At 40.7% G+C, this 24,989-nt stretch overlaps 1 protein-coding gene across 1 annotated transcript in view; it reads right to left on the reverse strand.

Moving 5' to 3' along the window:
* Positions 1–13,791: 13,791 nt before the first annotated feature.
* C14H6orf163 (chromosome 14 C6orf163 homolog) overlaps positions 13,792–24,989 on the reverse strand; it is a 37,903-nt gene continuing 26,705 nt past the window's right edge. Inside the window, exons 5-6 of the mRNA XM_060030444.1 lie at positions 21,803–22,005; positions 13,792–15,621 (exon numbers count right to left, since the gene is read on the reverse strand). Coding sequence (XP_059886427.1) covers positions 15,144–15,621; positions 21,803–22,005 — 681 coding nt within the window. The 3' untranslated portion in view covers positions 13,792–15,143. The remainder of the gene's footprint in view (positions 15,622–21,802; positions 22,006–24,989) is intronic.

The raw sequence follows: 24,989 nt of genomic DNA on the forward strand, positions 1-24,989 counted from the left end.
TCACCTGGTTGCTTTAGCTCTTTATCTTTACTGGGGACATCTTTCTCTGATCCATTTTGAAGATGTTCATAATCATGCTATTGCCTAGCAAATAAATTCCAGTTCTCTAGCATGGTGTTCGAGAGCCTCCGTGGTTAACCCTGACCTCTCTCCAGTCTTATTTCTCACAACCCACACTTTATGGACCATATTAGATGACATTGTCCTGTCTCTGCCTTTCCTCCTAAACTTCTCTCTGTTTGGATTAGCCAGCTTCTCACCAAATCTGCCAACTGAGATTAGACTGGTCCTTCAAGGCCCAGATCAAAACTAGCCATTACATTTCTCTGAACTCCTGCACCCCTTTGTTAATGCCTCCATTGGGGTACTCCCCAGATTTGGAACTGCATTTTTCTTATCATTGTTTATGAACCCATCCTCTCCCACTACTGCCCGATATATCTCTGTAGTCCCTATGAACTTACACAACAGGTTTTCCATGAGTGCTTAATGAATGACCAAACCTATCACCTCCAGCCTAGAGTTCCTATCTAAGATCTGAAAAAATTTTGATTAAAATTTTTTTTCCTTTATATTTCCATTCCATTTAGGAGTCAAATCCTTATTTAATACCAGATTGTATCTTAGCATTTCTGACATGATGTCTGATATGCCACTGCCAGGTGCTTCTCTACCTAAAATCCTAGCTCTGGGAAAAATAAAAATATCTGCTATAGGCCCTTATTCAAGTGCCTGTAATCACAGAAGGGCTGGGCAAACATGACTGTGAATCTGAGGCTGACCTTTAGGACGGCTTTAGGCTTGGTAAAACTATTACATGACCTCAAAGCTGGCTTTACTTTTAGATTCCAGTAAGCCAGAAAACACTCTGAATTATTTATTTCTCTGTAATGGGTCTTAAAATGTGATGTTAACATCCTGGAAAAAATTACATTTGAATCTGTTTATAATTGAAAGAGAATATGGTTGATCATATTTCTTGGAAGTGCCCCTCTCTACAAAGAAAGTAAGAATAGGTTATACAATCATTTATTTTTAAATGTTATCGGTGCTTTATTAAGACTCAAGACATCTGATCCACTAATGTCCTCAGGTTTCTGCGAAGGTGACATCATAATGACCACAGATGGTCCTTTGGGAGACGGATATCATTTACTCAGGAAAAAAAGGCAGTATATTTTTGGTTCAGATTTCTTAGCAACATAAGAAATTAACTTTGTTAAAATCAAAAGTCATTCTCTCAAAAATCTACTGCTTCTTTTTTCTCTTTTCAAGTTCAGCAATTTCCTTTCAAACCCAGCCTTTTTCATGTTTCCTTTTGAAGACTGTTACAACCTATCCTTATGACCTTTTATAAACAATTCTTTTTTTCTCTTACAGGCTCTTTATATTTAAATAGAAATAAATGTATATGGTGGCAGAAATACTACATTGAGTTCATAGAAAATAGGGAGCAGTGAAGCAAGGTAGGTGGCCTTGGTCCTAGGATTACAGAGGATGTGATGTGTCCGTGGTGGAGGACAAGGACATTGTCACCTTTCCTGTCTTCTCAATCACCTTCTCCCTCTGCAGAAAACCTGAGTGTCCCTGACAGCTCCCCTAGTGGTACTAAGTAGGAATGCAAGCATTCTTAAATCAGGGTCCTTAATGCCATCCTTTGAGATGAAATGGGGGTTAAGTAGTATTCAATAATATTCCTCAAGCTGAGTTCCTGGTCTCTCAGAAGGAATGACTCATAGGTTAAATCTTTAGAAATAGGCTTATGAGTAAAAGCTGGCTGATTTGTTATTCACTAAAAACCATGCCCAAAGTCTTCTCCTCTTCAACACCCGTACCCCTCCCTGACCCTCCTCAGTGCTTGCCCCACTCCTAGCACAAGAAAATAGCTAAATGCACATTTAAGGTTTATCATAGTCTGAGGGGCATTTTTGGTGAAAACCATATATTTGAAGTAATTTAGATACTCATCTTAGACAGTTTGCCAAAGATTTAAAACACTAAACTATTCCTCCTAGGTGCTCCATTCCGTCACTTACTGTTTCTATTAATGAAGTAGACTGAGGTTTGCAAGTCTGGGCTGGTCAGTTTCTCAGAGGCACTCTGCCTGTAATTGCTGTAGTTTTACACCAGGTAGTGGGGCCAGATACAGAACACAGGTTCCTGGGTTTCTTATTCTTAATGTAGAGATTCTGGAACCTTCTCAGTTCCTAATGAACTTAGTGTCTCAATAATTCTTCATGGCATTCCCTAGGCCAAAAGAAGTGCCTAACTATCTGGACCTAGGCTAAATCAAGTACCTAATAGGTCTAAACAACTAATAGTAGTAGTTTGTGTGGTATCTGACAAACGTCACTGTGTTTTCCTTGAAATTTAAAAATATCCTGCTTCACCCGCCATGAGTTTGCTACAGCGCCTGGGGCAACTTGGCATACGGTTTGGGAATACAGTCTTAATGCTTTAGGGCATTTAGCAATTAACCCAATTCCAGTTCCTGTATGGTTTCCTTATGAAAAATAACCGAATAAAAATTGCCATGATTTCACTTCTCTCTAGATAATAAGACAGTGACATGTATCCACATGGATAGATCTCAAAAACATTATGTTAGGTGAAAATAGGCAAGTTGCAGAATAATGTATACAAAATAGTAGTATCTATTTAAAGTTTATATGTTATTTATGAATACAAGTGTGTAGTAAAATCAGGACTGGAAGGATGCACAGTCATTTAGGAGACTGGTTATTTCTAAGGAGGAAAGGGAATGGGATTGAAAGAAGAACAAAGAAGACTCAGATTTTATTTGTAATATTTTATATGTGCTATTAAATATATAAGGCAAACATGACTGTGGCATGAATGTGGCATATAAAGCAAACTATGGATTGAATGTGCTCCCCCAAATTCACATTTTGGAATCCTAATCCACAAGGTGATGGTGTTAGGAGGTGGGGCCTTTGACAGTTAATTAGGTCAAAAGGATGGAGCCCTCATGAATAAAATTAGTGCCTTTATAACAGAGAGACATAAGAGTTTGCTTCCTCTCTCTGCTCTCTGCCATGTGAGGATACAATGAGAAGATAGCCATCTACAAGCCAGGAAGTAGGCTTTCATCAGACACCAGATCTGCTGGTACCTTGATCTTGGACTTCCCAGCCTCCAGAACTATGAGAAATAAATGTTTGTTGTTTAAGCCACCCAGACTATGAAAATTTGTTATAGCACCTTGAGCTGATTAAAACAATGACCAAATGTTGATATTTGTTAATTCTGGATAGTGGACCATATAGGTGTTTCTTATATGATTCTCTGTACTTTCCTGTATCAAAACAAAACAAACCAAACACACACACAAATCAGAAAGTACTGAGCAAGAATTAAAAGAGGTAGATCAAGTATTATTTTTCTAGAAAATCTATGATCAACTCTTATCTTTAGCTATTTAATTTAGTTTTGGATCATAAAATAATTCTGAATCTTTTCTGAGGGTCAAAATAACCATGTGATACTTATTGACTCTATTGTATTAAAAAAAACCCAGCAGCTATGCTTTATAAATCAGCTGTTTGCTACTCCTAATAAGTTGTAGCTTTTGCTACTAATTAGTTCCAACAGACAGGCAGATTTCCATTCAAATTTAACACATTATTGGGTTTAAAAAGAGACCATATCTTGTTAACTTTTTTAAAATTTCAGTATCTTAGGACTTCCCTGATGGTGCAGTGGTTAAGAAGACGCCTGCCAATGCAGCAGACACAGGTTTGAGCCCTGGTCTGGGAAGATCCCACATGCTGCAGAGCAACTAAGCCCATGCGCCACAACTACTGAGCCCAAGTGCCACAACTACTGAAGCCCGAGCGCCTAGAGCCCATGCTCCACAACAAGAGAAGCCACCACAATGAGAAGCCTGTGCACCGCAAGGAAGAGTAGCCCCTGCTAGCTGCAACTAGAGAAAGCCTGCGTGCAGCAACGAAGACCCAACACAGCCAAAAATAAATAAATAAAATTTTAAAATTTCAGTATCATATATAATAGAGGTTCAATAAATGTCTTTGGAATCAGTAAAAGTAACCTATCCTTTTCTCAGCATTAAAAAAAATTTTTTTTAACAACGAGGAAAAAAACATTTAGGCAACATTATGTAGGAGTTTTATAATATGGCTTGTAATTTTTATTATTTTTAAACATTATATTAATTGTTACTATAACATATTCATATGGTTCAAAATTAAAAGGTTTAAATTGATGTACAATGAAAGCTAAGGCTCCATTCAACACTTGATCCCCAGCCACTCAATTCTCTCCTAAACAGGCAACCAGAATGACCAGATTTTTGTATATGTCTAGAAAAGAGGTATTTTATACATACACAAGCAAACACATAATAACATATCCGTACTCATGGCTCTATGTACCATCTAGAGCTGACATTGATTAAACAGTCATTTGGATGTCTAACAGATGTTTCAAATTCAACATGTTCAAACTGAATTCCTGCTCTTTTCCCCCCAGAAAGCTTCCCCTGCAGCTTTCCCATCCAGTCCATCACGACCCCAGCCTTCGGGCTGCTCAGTCGTCCCTAATCCCTCTCTTTTACAGCCACATCCAGTCTGTCAGGAAAGCCTACTCACTGCTTTGAAAATGTTTCCAGAATCTGGCCTCTTGCCACCACCTCCTCTGCTGTCTCCCAGGTGGCAGCTAACGGCCCCTCTCGGCGGGATCACTGCCCTCCAGGGCTCCCGATGCTCTTGCTGCCTCCATCCGGCTCTCCCACGGCCTAGTCTCTACAGAGCACAAGAGGAATCCGTTTACACTGTAAGCCATAAAATGCCACACTGTACCTCCAAACCCTGCATGGTTCCCTGTTCATGCAGAATAAAAGGCAACCTCCTTACAAGGCCCTGCGTGGACCAGCCTCCCGTCATCTTCTGAACCTTTTCCTCCTCTTCTTTCCAGCTCACTCTGCCCAGTCTCTCTGCTGCTCCCAGCGCACAGCAGACACAGTCCTGACTTAGGGCCTTTTCCTCACTCTTCTCATAGATCCTCTCCACAGACCCCCTCACCTCCTTCAAGTCTCTTCAAATTTTGCCTTCTAAGGCCCAACTTGACCACGCTGTTTGTAACAATGCACGTTATCTTCTTCCCCTCCCCCAGCCCCCACCCCGATCTCCCACGCTCTGCTCTATTTTTACCCATAGAACTTACCAGTTTCGGATATACTATATTATGTTCACATTTGTCATTTACTGATGGTCCCCTTTAACAGATTGTAAGCTCCACTACGGTTGAGATCTTTGTCTGTTTTGCTATGGACACATCCCAAGTGTGGAGTGTGATGCCTGACACATAGCAGATGCTCAAAGATATTTGTTGAACAGGTGAAGGTATACATAGATGTATACTATGCATATCATTAGAACCTTGACTTTTCACTTAATGACATATACATTCATTCGACAAATATATCTTGGAAGTCTAGGAAGATTTTATCAGCACATACACTTTTTTCTCCTTTTTTATGGAAGCTTATTATTTCATTGGAATTGCAGCACTGGAAAGATGTACCATAATTTACATAACCAGTTCTATTGTTTCTAGTCTTTTGTTTTTACAGATAATACTGTAATGACAATCTGGTCCATATATTATTTTACATGTATAAGAGTACCTGTAGGATAAATTCCTGGAAGTGGAATTGCTGGGTCAAAGGGTATATGCTTTTTAATTATAATAGGTATTGCCAAATTGAATTCCATAGAACTTGTACTAATTTATGTTCCCTCCAGCCATGTATGAGAGTGTTTGTTTTCTCACACTTTTACCAGCAAAGTTTTATAATTTCTTATCTTTGCTAGTCTGATAGGTAGAAAATGAATTTTTAATGAAGTTTTAATTTGCATTCCTCTTATTTTGAGTGACTGGAACATTTCTTCATAGGTTTAAATGATGTTTGATTCTTTTTCTATTTTCTAGTTATATTTTTCATCTATTTTTCTATTGGATTGTTGACCCATTCCTTATTGATTCCTAGAAGTTATCTATATAGTAGAGAAATTAGCCCTTTGCCTAAACAGGAAATGGAAATATTTTTCTCTTGCTTGTGGTTTGTCTTTTGACATTGCTTATGATTTTTGGCCTAGCAGATTTTTAAAAAGTTTTTAACGAAGTTGAATTTATCATTTTTATTAATACTTCTTTCTTCTGGGCTTTATGACAAACATAAAAGGCTATCCTCAATCTGATTTATTTAAACATTCTCAAATGACTTCTAATATTTTTGCAGTTTTGCTTTTACTTTTAAACCTTTGGTCCACCTAGAATATATTTTGATGAATTGTAAGATAGGATTCAATCATCTCTGCCCTCAATGACTATCTAGTTACCTCCAAACCATTATTTAAATAAGGCATCTTTTCTTTACTATTTCAAGATGCCATTTTTGTCTTATGTTAAATTAATAAGTGACATTAAAGAGATCTGAAATTGAATGTTCCATATTTTGGAACAGCACCCCTAAGTCTTCCCTATACCTTTACATTTTATTCTTAAATTGTATTCTGTGCCATTGATTCTTGTGTCTGTTCATGCCCCAGGACTACTTTTTCAGTTTCTAATGGCATAGAGTGAAAAGGCTAGTGCCCCATCATTGCATTTATTGTCAGAATATCCCTAAAAATTCTTGCTGCTTATTTTTACACCTGAAATTTATTTTTTTTAATATCTTTATTGGAGTATAATTGCTTTACAATGTTGTGTTAGTTTCTGCTGTACAACAAAGTGAATCAGCTATGTGTATACATATATCTCTCCACCTGAAATTTAGAATCAGCTTGTCTACTACCTCTCAAACAATGCCAAGACCAAGGTCAAAAACAACAGTAACAACAGCAACCCTGAAGTTCTGATTAAATTCACACTCTCCAATTCCAATCCTAGCTATTACCGTTACTGTACTGAAATCATTGAAAAAGTCTTTTCCTGTTTTGTCTCTGAGCTAATTCTTGCTGGACTTCTGGTTGCAGGAGCACGCATAGTTTCATCTTTATGGCTGCCCTGGGCTGTTGTCCTAGGCTCTGAGCCCCACGACCCTTATATCCCTTTATTTGTTTTTTTCATGCTATAGCATAATTTAAAGCAGTTTGTTCAAAATCATAATTATAAGGGACTTACCTTAATACGCCTTTTATTAACTTGTTTTACATAGAAGTTTTATAATCCTGAAACTGTCTTGCAGTCATTCCAATTCAAGTCTGTATGTTGTGATTCTGACCTTTAAACTTGTAAGCATACCTTCCACTTGAGTTCTTAAAGATTCAGACACACGGCCGGTTTCTATGCACCCACTCAGGTGAAGTACATATTCTATCTTGCAGCTTTCTGTTCCTTAGCAAAGTGCTTAACATCTGTAGTCAATAAACATACTCCACAGGGTGCAAGAGAAAAAAGGAACTGAATAAAACAACTTTAAAATAAATGTCAGCAGGCCTCTCATAAGATTAAATTTTAAAGCTAAAATAAAGTTCTACTCACCACTGACTAAATATACTTTAAAATCTACAAGCAGTAGACTACAATTCACATCCACGTGTGTATATATATATATATATATCCATAAAATACTGAAGAAATAAAAATTAATAAAATTGGTACATTCTAAAAATTAGAATCAGTGGCTATAGGATCTGCATGAAAAATGCAGAGCCATATATGACTTGTGATCTCATTTCTGTAGGGATGAAAAATAAAAATAACTAACAGTTACCAAATACTACTTGTTTGTCAAGAAGTCTTTTCAGGCAATCAGTCTCATGTTGATGACTGAAAGAGGCAAAGAAAAGGCCTGGAGATGAGACCCAAGGAGTGACTTGGTCACACCCTTCTAGAGGGTCATTCTCCCTGAGCAGCTTGCCTAAATTCCTCAGCAATAGAACAGGGGGGTTTATTCCCACAACGCGCCCATTACTTGGGGGATGCTCCCTGGCCAAAGTCCACTGAGTGTATCTGTGAGACCAGAGAGTATGAAGCCAGACCATGACTCTGGACTCCCTGGAATGGGTGACAGCAGTTGTAGCATTGTCTTTTGTGTCTTCCTGAGGCCTCTGACAAAGAGGCTGGAATTTCCTTGTATTCCAGAAAACTCAGAGATGGTATTTTGTCAAGTAGGAAGCTGTTGGCCTGAACTGACAGGGGAAACAACCATCTACTAACAACCTCAAGAAGAACAAAACCATATGAGAACTAGGAAAATTTATCTTTGAAATTGTAGAATCCACTTTGCTGAAAACAGAATTGAAATGAAGCTGCTCCTTCACAAATGTGGACAGGACTGAGCACAAAGCAAGAATACCAGCAGGCTACTGATGCCAGATATTACTGCCTTGGCAGTACAACATGACATGAGTTAGAAAATGATCTGTGAGCCCATCATTGCTACTTCTCCAGCCCTCGACAGTGTTATAATGCATGTACTCACTATCCTTCTACCCACTTAGCTGACTTCTCTAAGAGTAAGGACCACCACCTATCTCATGTACCAAGAACCTGAGCATCTAACACGGCACCTGGTATACAGTAGGTTGCTTCCTACTGCATGTTGAATAAACAAAATCAATAATTCATATCCCATACATCTCTATGATTTCTAGAGATGTAGATTCTTTAGAACAGATTGTAGAGCTTCTAGAGATATGTAGATTTCTAGCTGAAATGCATAACTCTATGGATACATTCTATTATGTAATTAACTCATAATCCTTCAAATGGACCAATAATAGAAATAGCTTTCCTTGGGAATACTGAGTCGGGGGAGAGGGGATGGGAAATATTTATGCACAGAGTGATATGTCAAGGATACTACCTGGTCCTGGAGTTTGTTATGGGTCCTCAGCAGAGAGAGTCCAGTGGATCTTAAAGTCCAGTGGTAGGAGATAGACAGCCAAAGCAGATGGAAAGAGTGCTATGAGAAATAGGAAATATCACATATGGTTAAAAGTAAGGAAAGGCAGATTGCTAAACTTGAATCCTTGCTAATTTTAAGACCTAACATGCAGTTGCTATGTAGAAAAGGATAATTTGAACTTCATTCAATTCAATATTAAAGTGTTTCTATTTAGAACTAACTAGAGTAAAACCATTTGTTTTCAATCCTGCTAGTTGGAATCAGATGGTAATGCGTTGAATGCGTCTGCACTTTTCAAATGGAGTGAGGATGCGGAATACCCAACCTCGATGTGCTTGAATTTTTTTTTTTTTTAATGTTAAACCCCACTTTACTAGAGTTAGTTTCTGGACACATTAACTCATTTTTTTTAGAGAAGAGGGACAATGAATCTCAGTTTGCTTACAAGCTAGGAGATCACTTTGAATTCTGTATTTCTTAACTGCAAACAGATATAGCACTTGTAACAGGTTATAAATAAACTGGTTTTCAAGCACAGAGCCAGCCCCAACAGTAATAGTACACTATTTAAAAAGACCTAAGGCAATGAATTCCATTTCCAGTGGAAAAAAGGAATCATATGGTCTTGGACAAACAATTCTGATGGTTTACTTAACAGTCACTTAGTAGTTCTTCCTTGTTCGTAGAACTTTATGATTTTTTTGAGGAGTGAAGCATTCAGTTTTAGTGGATAAATCCTTGTTAGGCTAAGACAATCATCATATCCCTCTTTGCCATGAATTGTCTTATGAATGGTCATATCAATCTGTTTTGGCCAATGAGTAATTAGGGGAAGGCTGTTATTGTGCTTATGAGAATGATATTTTTCTCTGAAAAAAGCTAAATATGCATTAGGAAGATGACCATTTGGGCTCTTTTTCTGCTTCCTCCTTGTTTTGTGAGAATATGATACTTGGTTGCTGTGAGGCAGGAGCTGAATAAACGCAGGTGAAGCACTCACGCATGGCCTGGCTTCCAATAACTGGACAGCAAAAGGCAACGGTTTCTTCTTTCTTCTTCTGAGTGATCTCAGCCAAGCAGAAAGGAGAGCTTATTAGAGGCAGCAGAATGTCAAAACCCTCTGTTCTGTAAACAAACCTGTTTTGTCAAATAGTGTCTACATGATGTCAGTGAAAAAAAGGCCCCCAAAGCTAGAATATGCAGGCTATAAATAGGTCAAATGGAATCAAGGTTAGAGACAGTACCAGAGTGCCTTCTTTGTCACATAAAGGTCCAGTGATTACCAAATAGCCCGACCCCTGTGCTTTGTGACTGCTGTGGGGGTGAGGTAGCTTCTCCATCTCTCCTAGGGATGCTAGGCACCCGTTTCCCAGCCCACAGGTCTCCTGTCTCTAAAAACAAGGTTCTTTTCTTGGTGGAATGACTTCTATAAAATTTAACTACAGTAATTTCTTAGGGTCCTCCAATTAAGTTCCCAGATGGCCTCCAGGAATTAACATAGCTTCCTAAATATCAGAAACCATGGGAGCTGCATAGACTCCTACTGTACAGGAAGCCTCTAAGACAACTAAGAAAAATGCACTTTAAGCTCTTTGTTTGTTTGTTTTTGGCCGTGCCTCGCAGCTTACGGGATCTTAGTTCCCTGACCAGGGATCGAACCCAGGCCCCAGCAGTGAAAGCGCCGAGTTCTAACCACTGGACCGCCAGGGAATTCCCTAAGCTCTTTTAAAAGTAACTTTCCAAAATGGTTACAATTTTAATAACTTGCATGGGGCTTAGTATCTAAGATCTAGAGTGGCTTTTCTAGGTATTGTACTCAGTAATTGGTACCAGGAGAGTTACTAAGTGTTCTCAAGACAAGTTGTACTAAAAACTGGTTCACTCAGGGAATCTTTCTTTTTGAAAATAGCCTGACTTAGTCTCAATCAGATTTTGTTAGAAAATGTAAGTGTCCCACTGAGATTTCAAAGACATACCTCACTTTCAATTTTTCACTTGACATTGCAATTCTCACCTTTGAGCTTCTGTCTCCAGAACCCGCCAGGGACTCTGCCCTTCTTGACACCTGCGTGGTGAGAGGGAGCTCTGGGTTATGCCCCTCCATAAATTCTTCCCTGGGCTCCGCATCAGGAGGGTTCCTCAAGCACATTCAGGGAAGGCTGATCAATTCTTGGCTCCCAGCCCATGCCCACTGGAAGAGCAAGGGTACTGCACAGTAATTCAGACTTGCCCGCTACAATTCCAATGTGTTTTGAAAGCAGTGCACCCCTGACGCCTACTCAGTGTTTACACAGGCACTAAATTAGGCTCTGTGCTGTAACTGTGGAAAACACATGGCTCTGCAGTCAAACAATTTGTCATTTTTCAACAAGTGACTTTCCTTCTCTGAGCCTCAGTTTCCTAATTTTCAAAATGGGAGTAATAGGAGGCATCTTACAGGGTTGCTGTGAGATTTCAGTAAGACAAGGTTTAGTAAGGAATTTAGTGCCATAGCTGATACATAGCACATGCTCAGTCAGTGGTTGTTGCTGTATTTTCCATTGTTTCTTTTTTTTATCCACAAGGATCATCCTTATCAGTGTCATGGAAACAAGAGACTGTTGAGGGCTTCCCTGGTGGCGCAGTGGTTAAGAATCCGCCTGCCAATGCAGGGGACACTGGTTCGAGCCCTGGTCCGGGAAGACCCCACATGCCACGGAGCAACTAAGCCCATGCGCCACAACTACTGAGCCTGAGTTCTAGGGCCCGCGAGCCACAACTACTGAGCCTATGCGCCTAGAGCTTGCACTCCGCAACAAGTGAAACCACTGCAATGAGAAGCCCGTGCATCGCAACAAAGAGTAGCCCCCACTCACCGCACCTAGAGAAAGCCTGTGCACAGCAACAAAGACCCAATGCAGCCAAAAATAAATAAATAAATAAATTTATTTAAAAAATAAAAAATAAAAGAAACTGCTGAGAGGTTCCATAGATGGGATTGTGGAAATACGAGGGAGGTCTCATTTTTAGTTTACTATCAGCTTTTTCTGCCCTTTAGAGCAGATTAGCCATTCACTTTGAACTTTAATTCTCAGGGGTATATCATCTTGGAGACATTCAAGCTAGAAAGAACTGTGCCTTGAAGTGATCAAGGTGAAGGATTTGGGTAAGAGTAAAGATACCGTTTCTTCAAATTGGCCTTGGGGCAGGCAGAGCAGAATGAGAACAGAGGACAGAAGAGGTCCCCTCCCCTCCGTGGTTCGTGCTGACTCCAGGCTCTAAGGCGAAAAGCAAGTGGGGTTCTGGGATCAGGTCAATCTGACCTGACAGAACCCCCTGTGATCACCCCTACAACAGGAGGGCTGAATAGCACTGTGGGGAAGCGGAGGGAGGAGTCCTCTGGTGGGCAGGTCAAGCTGGGATCAGGACAGTAACAAGATGTCTAACTCTGCCCTTATTGGAAGCATCCACATTACTTTAAAAACCCTAAGGGAGCTAACGGTTGGGATTGGGGTGGGAGCTGAGGGTGAAGTATCAATATAAACAAGGAAAATACTAAAAACACGGATAATTTATTCCAATCTGGTTGAAGCCTGAGAAACTAGATTCCTTTTTCCAAACCAAAAGTAAGTCGCCTGCTTTCTTTTTATGTTACGCACTGTATCACTGATACCAAAAGACACACCTTCACTGTGGCCATGAAGTGAAATGTCTTCAGAAGATGTTTTCCTTCTGCTTTCCTTCCTTGTGCTCAGCTGCGAATCTGGTGAATGACTCCAATAACTCAGACACACAATCCTAGGTACAACTTCCTTTCACTTCTAGAAGGGACAAAAACGATGCCTGACATAGAGGACAGACCACGTCCTTCCAGTCCTCATTAGAGAAGCCACGAAGACACACACCTGCAAAGTCAACCAACCAGGCACCAAGGCCTTTACATCTGAACAAAAATAATGACGGAAGGCGTGGGCTGAAGACTGACTCTGTGGATTTGAAAATGGCTCTGACCCTTCCTCGCTGTATGACATTGAGAAAGTGACTTGACCTGTCTGTGCCTGTGTTAATGGTTCCTACCTTTCACAGCCTGCTGCAAACATGAATGAGTCCACTTGTGTACGCATGGCTGGCGCATGCTAGCACTCCCCAGTGCCAGCTGCTGTTCTTATCTATTCAAGTCTGCAAAACCCAGGTCTCTCTCATGTAACCATCTGCCTGTGCCTTGTGATATTTTGAATTCCCTCTCTGTCACTAGCTGTGTGCCCTGGAGAAAGTTACTTAATCTCCCTGAGTCTCGGTTTCCCTCCCTATAAATTGGGGGCAGTTATAATTACTTTCAAAAGTCATTGTGAGGATTAAATATTAAGGTTTTTAAAGTGCTTCCCATGTAGAGAAAAGGAAACCCTCCTACACTGTTGGGAATGTAAATTGATGCAGCCACTATGGAAACAGTATGGAGGTTCCTTAAAAAACTAAAAATACAATCACCATATGATCCAGCAATTCCACTCCTGGGCATATAACCGGAAAAGATGAAAAGCCTAATTTGAAAAGATACATGCATCCCAATGTTCACTGCAGCACTATTTACAATAGCCAAGACATGGAAACAACCCAAGTGCCCATCAACAGACAATTGGTTTAAGAAGATGTGGTATATACACAATGGAATATTACTCAGCCATAAAAAGAATGAAATATTGCCATTTGCAGCAACATGGATGGACCTAGAGAATATCACACTGAGTGAAGTAAGTCAGACAGAGAAAGACAAATATTATATGATATCACTTATATGTGGAATCTAAAAAATAATACAAATGAAGCTATATACAAAACAGAAACAGACTCACATAGAAAACAAACTTATGGTTACCAAAGGGGAAAGAGGTGGGGGGAGGGATAAATTAGGAGTATGGGATTAACATATACACACTACTGTATATAAAATAAACAATAAGGAATTACCATATAGCTCAGGGAACTGTATTCAATATCTTGTAAAAACCTATAATGGAAAATAATCTGAAAAAAAATATATATATAACTGAATCACTTTGCTGTATACCTGAAACTAACACAATATTGTAAATCAACTATACTTCAACTTGAAAAAAGTACTTCACGCATGTAAATACGTACATAGTAGTTTTCATGTTATCATTTGTCAAAATGGGCTAACCACCACCCCTGTCCTGCCTATCCCATTGACTGCTATGAGAAGAACGTGCTGGAAAAGGCAGTGTAAAGTACTGTATAAATGTTCTGACTTCCAGCCCCTAGGCAATCGATTAGTATGGACCGCAGTAGTCCTGCAGAATCAGGAAGCTAAGCACTAGGAGAGTGTAGTCCATTATGCAGTTGTAAACACATCACTACTTTTATCATTAGGAAATCCCAGACCAGTCAATGTAAACAAACCCACCTAAGGCCTGCTTGACGATAGCACTTTTTAATTTACTGAAAACGGCTTTCCAGGTACTTAATTTTAAAGCCACCAATATAAGTTGGTGATTAATAATTTAAGGATGCTACATTAAAGTGGATAGATTTTTTTGGAGCAGTCTTTATGGCTTGGGTTTTCATCCAGTTTAATTCAGTAGATGTTGACATTTGTTGGTCCTGAGCATTGCGGTACAGAATGCTTTTCTGCATTTTGACCTAAAGGAGATGAGTTCCAAGCACTCCTGGGCTTGGGTATAAACATAAGGGGACTCCCCATCCCTGAGGCAAGGAATCTGACCTCTAAAGACATATTTTTCTTTCACAAATGGCAAATATAAGAGAGTCCTTTCTGAATTATTTTATATAGGCTTCCCAGAATTTAAGTTTTATCCTATTGAATCTGAGAAACACTGCTTTTTTTTCCTACAAAGCTATTGCAGTTCACAAAATAATAATCTTTAGACTAGATTACTAGACATACTGGATTACTAGACACACCTCTCCACAACGGAAACCATCTAAGAACATGTCCCTTTACTGTTTTTTAACTGCAACAAATACTAAAATAGTTAAATGTCTGATGTAAACGTGAGTAAAGCCAGATACAGAAGTATGTTTAGACTTCTTCCAAGAAATCTTTTTCCCTCCTAGTCAGTTTTGACCCCTCTCACTGTTATCTCTCCTCCATCAGACTTGGAACCTCATCGTAGCCTGGAATGTGCTTTTGCATATTTTGGTTTTCCATCAAAATGCTCACAGCTCACTAGTCCGCTGCACATAACTGGGGATCAATAAATGGTTTTTGAGTGGATTTATTTAGTCTTTAGAACAATGTCTTTTGTAGTGCCATTTCAGATGAAGACTTCTTATCAAGAGTTGCTTGGCTCTCCAGAGTAATAAGACCGGAAGGCATTTTCTTTCTTTCTGGCAGAATAAAAGCTGCATGTCCCGGTGAGAGCTGCGGAAACGTATAATTGATGTATTTTTGAAACGCTACCCTGGTTTCCTGTAACTCCTCCTCCAGGAAATCTTTCCAATTTGTCATGATTTCCAGTTGCTTCGCCATAGACAGCAGCTCCCGCTGAGTGTTAAGCAGTTTGTCCATCACATTTCTAAGCGTGGCCTGATGTGTTTTCTCCACTTCTTGAAGCACTTTCTGAACCTCTTCTTGCTTCTGTTTCTGAGCCATGCAATAGTAGACGCTCATTTTATGTTCTTTTTCCTTTATCAGTTGGCTCACATTGTTCTCTTGATCCTTCATAACTGTGACACCAGCTCTCAAAAGTTCCTCCATGGCCTTTCTACAGAAAGGAACAAGGGTTGAATATTAATAGTTAGATGGATTAGCCACAAAAAAAAAAAGATTTTGTCTTTCACCGCAGATGTAGGAGAAATGCTTTCATGGTTTACATGAGTCACCAGTCTGAGACAGGCTGGTAGAGATGAGCTTTGATTAGATGTTAACAATAAAAAAATATTTTTCAGAGCAGGGAAGGTGCACATTGATTTCCCCACTGTGGGCTAGGGCGAGGCCACTAGTCTAGCGTCTAACGCTAACTTTAGGGACTCGAGTCCACTGTAGTCAGAAAAATATGAATGCAGAGATCTAAAAACAAATGAAGAAATAGCCTCAGATTTCCAAACCCCTAGAGAAAGTATTTCTATATATCAACCCAGCTACTCACCTTTAGCCAGAGGGGAGGAAACTGTCTCACAGGGTGAGTTTAGCCCTATTCTTGATTCTATCTGAGCAATACTCTAAGACAGAAGTCTCAAACTTTTTGGTCTCAAGATCACTTTTCAGTCTTAAAATGACCAAGAAACTCAAAGAACTTTTGTTCATATGGGTTATATCTAGTGACCCTAACAGTTTTAAAAGTTAAATGTCAGACATTTAACAAACATTTATAAATTCATGTGAAGTATCGATAAATCCATTAAACATTAACATAAAACACTTACCTCGTAGGAAAAATATTTTTTCTAAATCAAAAAACTTTTGGTGAGGGCTTCCCTGGTGGCACAGTGGTTGGGAATCTGCCTGCTAATGCCGGAGACATGGGTTCGAGCCCTGGTCTGGGAAGATCCCACATGCCGCGGAGCAACTAAGCCCGTGAGCCACAACTACTGAGCCTGCGCGTCTGGAGCCTGTGCTCCGCAACAAGAGAGGCCACGACAGTGAGAGGCCCGTGCACCGCGATGAAGAGTGGCCCCCGCTCGCCACAACTAGAGAAAGCCCTTGCACAGAAACGAAGACCCAACACAGCCAAAAATTAAAAAATAAATAAATAATAAAAATTTAAAAAAATAAAAAACTTTTGGTGAGAAAAGTAGCATCATTTTACATTTGTGGCAAAACTCTTTACTGTCTGGCTTAATAGAAAAAAAAGCTAGATTTTCGTTTCATTTCAATCTGCTGAGATATCACACATAAAACCCTGGAAAACACCACTACATACTCATGAGATAGAGTGAAAAGGCAAATCACATCTTAGTATTATTAAGAAAATAGCTTTGACCTTGGGGACCTGCTGAAAGGGTCTGGGCCCATACTTTGAGAACCACTGCTGAATGAATTCATAGGCCTCTGGTTATAATGTATACAATTATATAGAATTTATAGCAGCCAACTATAAACTCAATAGTAACTCAATGGTTAATATATTAACTCAAGGATTACTCAAACAAGTCTATGAGGCAGTTCAGTCTATGAGGCCTATTTTATAGATGAGGAACTGTGGCTCAGAGAGGTCAAGCAACTTGCTCAATTTCACTTAATTAGAAAAAGTGGCAAAACAAGTGCTACAACCCAGGCAGTCTGGGTTCAGGGCAAATCTCTTAGCCACTGAGATACACTTCTGTGGATATCTCCTGATACCTAGTTGGAATAGAACCTCTAAAGATCTGAGGATTAAAAAACCTACAAATGTTGAATTCGAGTATTTATGTTGTTAATAAAAACCCTCCCCTCTCTGCCTCCTAGTCTAATACAGTCCCTCCAAGACTTACCCCAGCTTCTACCCTCCAAGGTGCAGTTTTCTCATTGTCTCTGATTCTTTCAACTTGACTGTCAAACCTGACAGATTTTCCCAATCTGGAGGTAAACATCATTTGTCCTGAGCCTCCAGCTGCTATGCTATTTTTCTCATTCCCTCTCCCACCAACTAGGCTATATCCGTTATTAATAAAAAGGGTCACCATTTATTGAGTACTTACTGTGTCCCAGGGACTGTGCTAAGCAATTTACATGCACTATATCTCATTTAATTTTCACCCACTGAAGCCGGTTCTATTTGTATTTATTACCTCTTATTATTCCCATGTAACAGGTGAAGAAAGTGAGGCTTGGGGAGACAGTTATTGTTCAATGTCACACAATGGAGAAAATCGGAGAGTTCCCACCCTTCAGTAGAACACATTGCCTGCTTCAATAGCATAAGAGATCACTATACATTTCTTATCAGGAGGGCAACACACTGAAAATAACATTTTAGAATTGTTATTCTGATAATATCAGGTAAACTGAATCCGAGTTGGGTGAAGTAGAGAGACCAATTTGTACTAGTTTGTAACATTCTGAGTGTACAATGATCTAAATTAATGATGAAAGAGAAAGGGATAGGAAGAAGGAGAGAAAGGGGGAAATCCAAGAAATATTACAAAGTCACAAGTGCCAGAATCCATTATTGCTAGGATTTAGGGGCTACAGAAAGAAGAAGAATCAAAACCAACTTCCTGATTCTCAGCCCAGGTCACAGGACAATAGAGGCATAGATAGTGTTCAGAAGGTGCGTCTACACACAACCTTAGGATTCAGGCCGATGATTTATAACTTTAGGATGTTGGTGAGATTGTGGAGATGATGATCAGAGCCCATGGGGCTTAGATCAGAAGGCACTGGAAGGCATTTCCTTGAGCCGGCCCCAAATCCCCAAGGAGGAAGTTACACCCCTTCTCCAGAACCACGGCTCCATCACAAGCAGGTGTGAGCTTCCTACTAGGTCAGCCTGGCTTTCTCTGGACCCACACAGAGGAGGTGTCCATCTAAGGGGCTGACTAAAAAGCTCCACCAGAGCTGATCTCAGGTACATCTGCTCAAACTGTACCTTAGATGACACCAGCTCCCACCCTCCATGACAGCCCCCTTTAAACTCCTTACTACCAAAATCTGTTCTCGCTTAAAGGGATCTGATATTTTTTTAAATGTCCTTTCCAACTTTCACCCGTTATTTTCCCAGTGTTGGTACAGCAAAAACCAACACTTCATTTCTCCATAGGCAATTCCTAAGTTACGCAGGGATCTGTTTCCAAAATTCATTTGTGCATCCAATGTTTGGAGAAACACTGAACGTAGCAGATCATTTGCCAGGTGAGCCCACAATGAGCTATTTCACTTGAACTACAGGACTCTTAGCACTATTTTAATTAGCCATAACCAGTGTGCTTATAAGGAAAATATATTCTGATGTTCCACCTGAGACGCTGGGAACCTATTGCACCTGGTCTGCAGGAGGATTAGTGCTACCCATGCTGGGGCGGTAGACATCAGACGGGGCGGGGAGGAGAGGAGGCATCTCCAGAGTCCAACCTTCAGCAGCGCGTTTCTATCTCTGGGGTATTAATGCTCCCAACTTCCCTTAGCTCCGCCTCGTTAAGCTCCCCACCTTCCCCTCCATGTGTTTGCTCATGCTGTCCCCACTCTTTTCAGTCCTTCACAAATGGGACCTCCTCCCTTCTCTCTAGGGCCCAAACCAAGACTAACTTCCTCCAAGAAACCCGCCTCATCACACAGCCCACACACTCTTTGCTTGATCATTCCAGGACCGAGAACTCCTCCAGCACCCATGTGTTCTTTGCACAAGTCCCTCTAGCCTTGCTCAAAGGGGACAGCTATGCTTTACTTACTTCACATAATGTTGAGGCAAGAGCCTTGTTCCTCAGTGCCCGAGCTCAGAACCACAGCCCCAGAAGGCACTTGATGAACTCTGGTGAAGTGAGCAGGGTGGCGTAAGGGAAGGTCACAAGCTTCGGTATCATACACACCAGGGTTTGTATCTTCTCCAGGTGACCTTGGGCAGTTGCTTAGTCTCTCTCTAAGACTCAGCGTGTTCATCTGAAGATACGAAAGATGACTGAATCCCCCAGGAAGGGATATGAGGATTCAATGAGAAGCATACAAAGGGCCTTGCACGTTCTAGTGTGGAATAAAGGGCAGCTGTCACCAGGAATTACAGCCATCACCACACACATTCCTGAGCAGTCACTTCAGTCATGCCTTTGCCTTGGGCAAGTAAATACTTAGAACCTTTCCGAGCAAGATGTTTATTTCTTTTTTCTTTTTTTTTACCTTTAAGAGAAAGAGTACAGTGTCTCCTAGATAATCTGTTTAGAACTCAATCACCTCAACCCACAAAGAAAGTTTTCTGAGCATTTAACAAATTTGTCACAATATGTAAGTATTCTGAAGTCTTGAGTGAAAGTTTATAGCCAAGTAAGAGATCCACAGTGGAATTCTCAACAGTGGCCCTTCTCCATATATTAATTTCTGCAAATGCTCTAAAGAACGCTGGAATCTAGCAATGTCTCGAAATAAGACCTGGTGTGCTGCAAAGTGGGTTCAGCTGACTGGAACAAGCTTGAACCTTTGATAACTATTTAAAGAACACCCACCATGCGCGAGGTTCTCTGCCAGGCACCTGGAACACATCAGTAACAAAATGGACATTCTAGATGGATATACTTAAAATAACAGGCATGGCAGTTCCCTAATCTTAGTCAACTGGCTTAATGAAAGGTGGCTGTTGAACCTAACAGAGGAAAGAGCCAAAGGGGGACAAAAGCGAAAGAGGGAAGGAGGAAGCAGGAGGCTGCCAGTGTGTGTGAAGAGAGGACCCAGAGGCTTCTTCAGGATGGACAGAGCTCCTGCAGATGGAGGGTGGGAAGCAGAGGGAGAGGAGAGCCACCTTCCACTGCTTTGGACCACAACTCACTCAGGAGTAACCGCCTTCTCTAACTTTCTCCTGAAATCCTCTTTCCTCTTCCTCCTCTGCCTCACAGTGACTTACAGCCTGTGCAAGAAGGGGGGACCACCAAAGAAGCCGCGGCTGCAGCCTTCATTCCTATTTATCTGCACCCCCTACAGAATTTTACCTTTGGCCCTATTCTAAACAGTTCTAACAAGGACGATTTTACCCATTAATTATATACAAACAGATCTGTTAACTCAAGCAGCAAAGCAAGAGACAAGTCCTAGCCCAGGAGGTGGAATACAAAGGTTTCAGTTTTGGTCCTGCTGCTTCAGCTACATGAGCTTGGTCAGGTCGCTGAACACCTGGAAACCGAGGTTCTCTCTTGGCCACTAGGGCTCCGGATTGCTGTCCTGTTCAAACTGGCCAATTCCATCAAATGTTCATTACATATTATAAAATGGTTCCTTTGGTATTTTTCACACATATATATATGATCCAATTTATGTAAAAATTATTTCAGATTATGCACATATATAAGGCTGTAAATACATCAAAAGGGCACAGAAGGATACAGACCCCGTTCTTTAAAATGATCGTCTCTGGGAGACAGGGACGGGGTAGGAAGCAGTGAGTTGGGACTTTGTAATTTTTGCTCTCTATATTTCTATAAGGTCAACTTCGTTTACAGCATTATGACTTGTGTAATAAGAAAAAGACCAAAAGTAACCCATCCACAGTAGTGTATGGTATGGGCTAGAGAATGTGAAGACTGACTTATATGTGTCTGTGGAAAAGTATTTCTTGATTCCTCTCCGTCCCTAAAACTGGAGATATAGAATGAAAAACACAATTTTTAGAACAGTAGTTATCTCGCGAGAGGGGGGAAAGGAAGGAAATGAGGTTGAGGAAGAACATGGGACTTTTTAATCCCTTCAGATGGCTGGTAGGCCCTTGAGTATTCGTGTTATTTTTCTTTAAACCACACACACACACACATATTCTACAATACACTATATATTGTTCTCTATGTTTGATATATTCCATAATAAAAATGTAAAAACAGGGCTTCCTTGGTGGTGCAGTGGTTAAGAATCCACCTGCCAATGCAGGGGACACGGGTTCGATCCCTGGCCCGGGAAGATCCCACATGCCGTGGAGCAACTAAGCCCGTGTGCCACAACTACTGAGCCTGCGCTCTAGAGTCTGCAAACCACAACTACTGAAGCCCATGCGCCTAGAGCCCGTGCTCCACAACAAGAGAAGCCACTGCAATGAGAAGCCCGCGCGCCGCATTAAAGAGTAGCCCCTGCTCACCGCAACCAGAGAAAGCCCGTGCACAGCAACAGAGACACAATGCAGCCAAAAATAAAAATAAAAAATAAGTAAATTTTAAAAAAAATGTAAAAACGCAAAATCTGGGAAATATCCACCTATGTGCTTCAACCTTATCCCTTTCTCCAAGTTGATTCTGACAGAGTAAGACACTGATTTGCAGGGGTGCCCCCTGGAGTACCTTCTCTGGGCCTGGATCTCCTCCTGGGCTATGTGCCTCTCCTGGGCCCGGGCTTCCTCCACAGCCTGGACTTTCTCCTGGTGGCACTCCATCATGATCCTCTGGATCTTGCGGACCATGAGTTGCTCGGCAGCCAGGCGTTCTCGCTGCAGTTCTTGCTCCATGTTTTGATGCAACTCCATCTTGGTCTTAGATACCATTTCCTTAAGCAACAGAAAAACTAGGTTTAGGTGTTACAGCTTTGATGTTTAAAAACGTTATTCAAATCATAATTCATCTGCCCGATGGAATGTACACCAGTTAAGCCTAATGATTTAAAAGAAGAGTGTATTTAAAAAAGAAGCAGACTCACAGATATAGATCTAACTAATGTTTACCAGTGGGGAGAGGGAAGGGGGAGGGGCAATACAGGGGGTGGGGAAAAAAAGGGGATTATGGGCTTGTATGAAGTCATGTGTGTGAAACTTCTGAATATTGTAAAGCACCATAGAATTTAAAATCTTTCATTCAATAAAAAAATATTTTTTAAAAAAGTAAAGGAATACAGAAGAAAAAATGGAAAAAGAAAAAAAACTGGAATGGTATATCCATACCATGGAATATTACATGGCTATTAAAAGGAAAAAATAAAGAAGAGTGTATACTATATGGAAAAGTTTCATTTATAATGATGTTAAGTAAAATCAGAAATGCACAAACTAGCATAAAATACGTATATAGATAATATTGGAAAGGAATTGCAAAAAGAAAAGTAATTGGGTCACAGGTATTTTTTCTTGATTGTCCAAATATTCTATAATGTCCTATTACCTTTATCCATGATTAGAAATACAGAACATGATACTGCTTTAGGAAGTCAGTCCTGGAAAATGGCAGAAATAATGACTATGAGAGTCTCCCGGGTAGGAGGACACCTGAGGCCCGGGCAGCAAGCACCGCACACGACCGCAGTCACAGGAAGCTGCCTGCCAGTCCCCACTGTCGTTCTGGAGCATTCCAGCTCATTCGAGCTGAGGGGCTCTTCCTCGTTCACAAAGGGGACGGGAGCAAGGGCTCCACTGCGCCAAGGTAGAAGGACCTGTGGAGCCTTCAGTCGAGTAAAAAGAGGAGGCACTTGCCAAACCAGGACCTGAGGGAAACAGGCTCCCAAGGAAAACCCTGTATCCCTGGAAATGTCCACTGACAGCACAGTGTGACAGGCACAGTGCTAGGACCGATGCTACAGACAGAAGGAGGCTGGAATCCTCCTTGGGACTCACTGCCTAGCAGAGGAGACCCAGACCCCATCCTGCAACCAGTGGTTTAACAGAAACACATGCCAGAAAGGAGGGGCAATTAATTCCATCCAGGAGTTTCAAAACTTTCATTTAAAGGTCAGTTTGTATCTGTTTCAGAGATAAGAGAGAACATAAAGAAATAAAGGTGCTCAATATTCTGTGATAACCTAAATGGGAAAAGGATTTCATAAAGTACAGAAACATGTATAACCGAATCACTTTGTTGTATACCTGAAACTAACACAACATTATAAATCAACTCTGCTCCAATATTAAACAAAATTAAAAAAAAAAAAGAGAATAGGGGCTTCCCTGGTGGCGCAGTGGTGGGGAGTCCACCTGCTGATGCGGGGGACGCGGGTTCGTGTCCCGGTCCGGGAAGATCCCACATGCCACGGAGCGGCTGGGCCCGTGAGCCATGGCCGCTGGGCCTGTGCATCCGGAGCCTGTGCTCCGCAACGGGAGAGGCCACAACAGTTGAGAGGCTCGCGTACCGGAAAAAAAAAAAAAGAATAAAAACAAAAGAAACTAAGTTATTTCACAGAGTGAGTCAGTGGAAGAACTAGGAACAAAAGCAGGATTCTCGCCCACCAGCTACTCGTTTCATTGCTGGCTGTGATGCTGGGGTCTTTCCAGAGATTCATCAGTTTATTTTCCTTCCAGAAACGCCATCCGGGCTTATAAGACAGTGAGGTTCCTCCCTCCCTCCTCCTCCCTGTCTCCCAGAGACAATCACTGAGCAGGGAATGGAAGGTTCTGCTACAGGTAATAAGCCTGAGTCTCTATCTTGTAGTCAGAGGCCGTTGTTTAACGCCTTACGGGATATTTCAACTTCTTAGGGACTATTTCTGGGTTTTCAAGTACAGTTTCAGTAACTGAGATTGCTGAATGGTTGAACCTTAGATAGATGAAGTATTATCATAATACATTTCTATTTGAATCATAGAATTTAAAAATGACACACCAGCCCTTTATTTTGACTGGGTTCTGAACAAGGATTCAGAGAATTAAACCCTGTCCCTCTTTTATGTAATGGTTTAATAAAATCAAAATCATTTTACTGCCTCATACAGCATGTCCAATACCTATTTAAAGCTACGAAAAAATAATTCAATGACCTACTGTTTGGCGGTGTTCTTACTCAATGGAAAGCCTTCCAGTTAAATTACTTTTACTGAAATGCATTTTGAGTGAATCAGCCTCTACCTGGAGATAAGAGACAGCCTCATGAAATCCATGCTCTTCACTGTGCAGATGTTTGACAGACCTTCCTTTATTACACAATGCCTCCCTCATGAGAAGTTTATCTCAGGTATCACATGGAGGAAGATCTGGGCCATCTGAGTACCGGATTTGTTTTCACCTCATGGACATGGTGATTCATAGCACTTTCCTCTGTGCATTGACTGTCAGAAAGCTCAAGGGCCAGCTATGGTAACTGCACAGGACCTCGTGGCATACAGACATTTCTAAGTTTCGGATTCACACCTGACTTCATTCTATTTCCTACTCTCATTTTCCCTTAGCTTCCATTTTATTATTTACTTTTTAATATTATTGTATTTGAATAAGATAATATTAGCACCTTTTCAAAATCCTATCTATCCATTGGACAAGACCTGGAAATTTTATTTAACAGCAAGCATCTGACACCCAAATTCTTAACATCACAGAAGAGCAATACCTGGTGATTTCTACGTCCCAGAATGTAATGCTGTTTGGTTCTAGAAGAATTTGGTTTTCTGCTCTCTATACGGGTAATCTCAAACTTTAATATGAGAGAATATGTGTGACTTTATATGTGTTTATATCCAACTTTAATATATGTGAGAACCACATGGGCTGCTGGGTAAATACGCTGCCAATGACTCTGTAGGTCAGGTGGAGCCCAGGAATCTGCAGGTAAGTAG

This window comes from Delphinus delphis, chromosome 14 (assembly GCF_949987515.2).
Source record: "Delphinus delphis chromosome 14, mDelDel1.2, whole genome shotgun sequence".
NCBI lineage: Eukaryota > Metazoa > Chordata > Mammalia > Artiodactyla > Delphinidae > Delphinus > Delphinus delphis.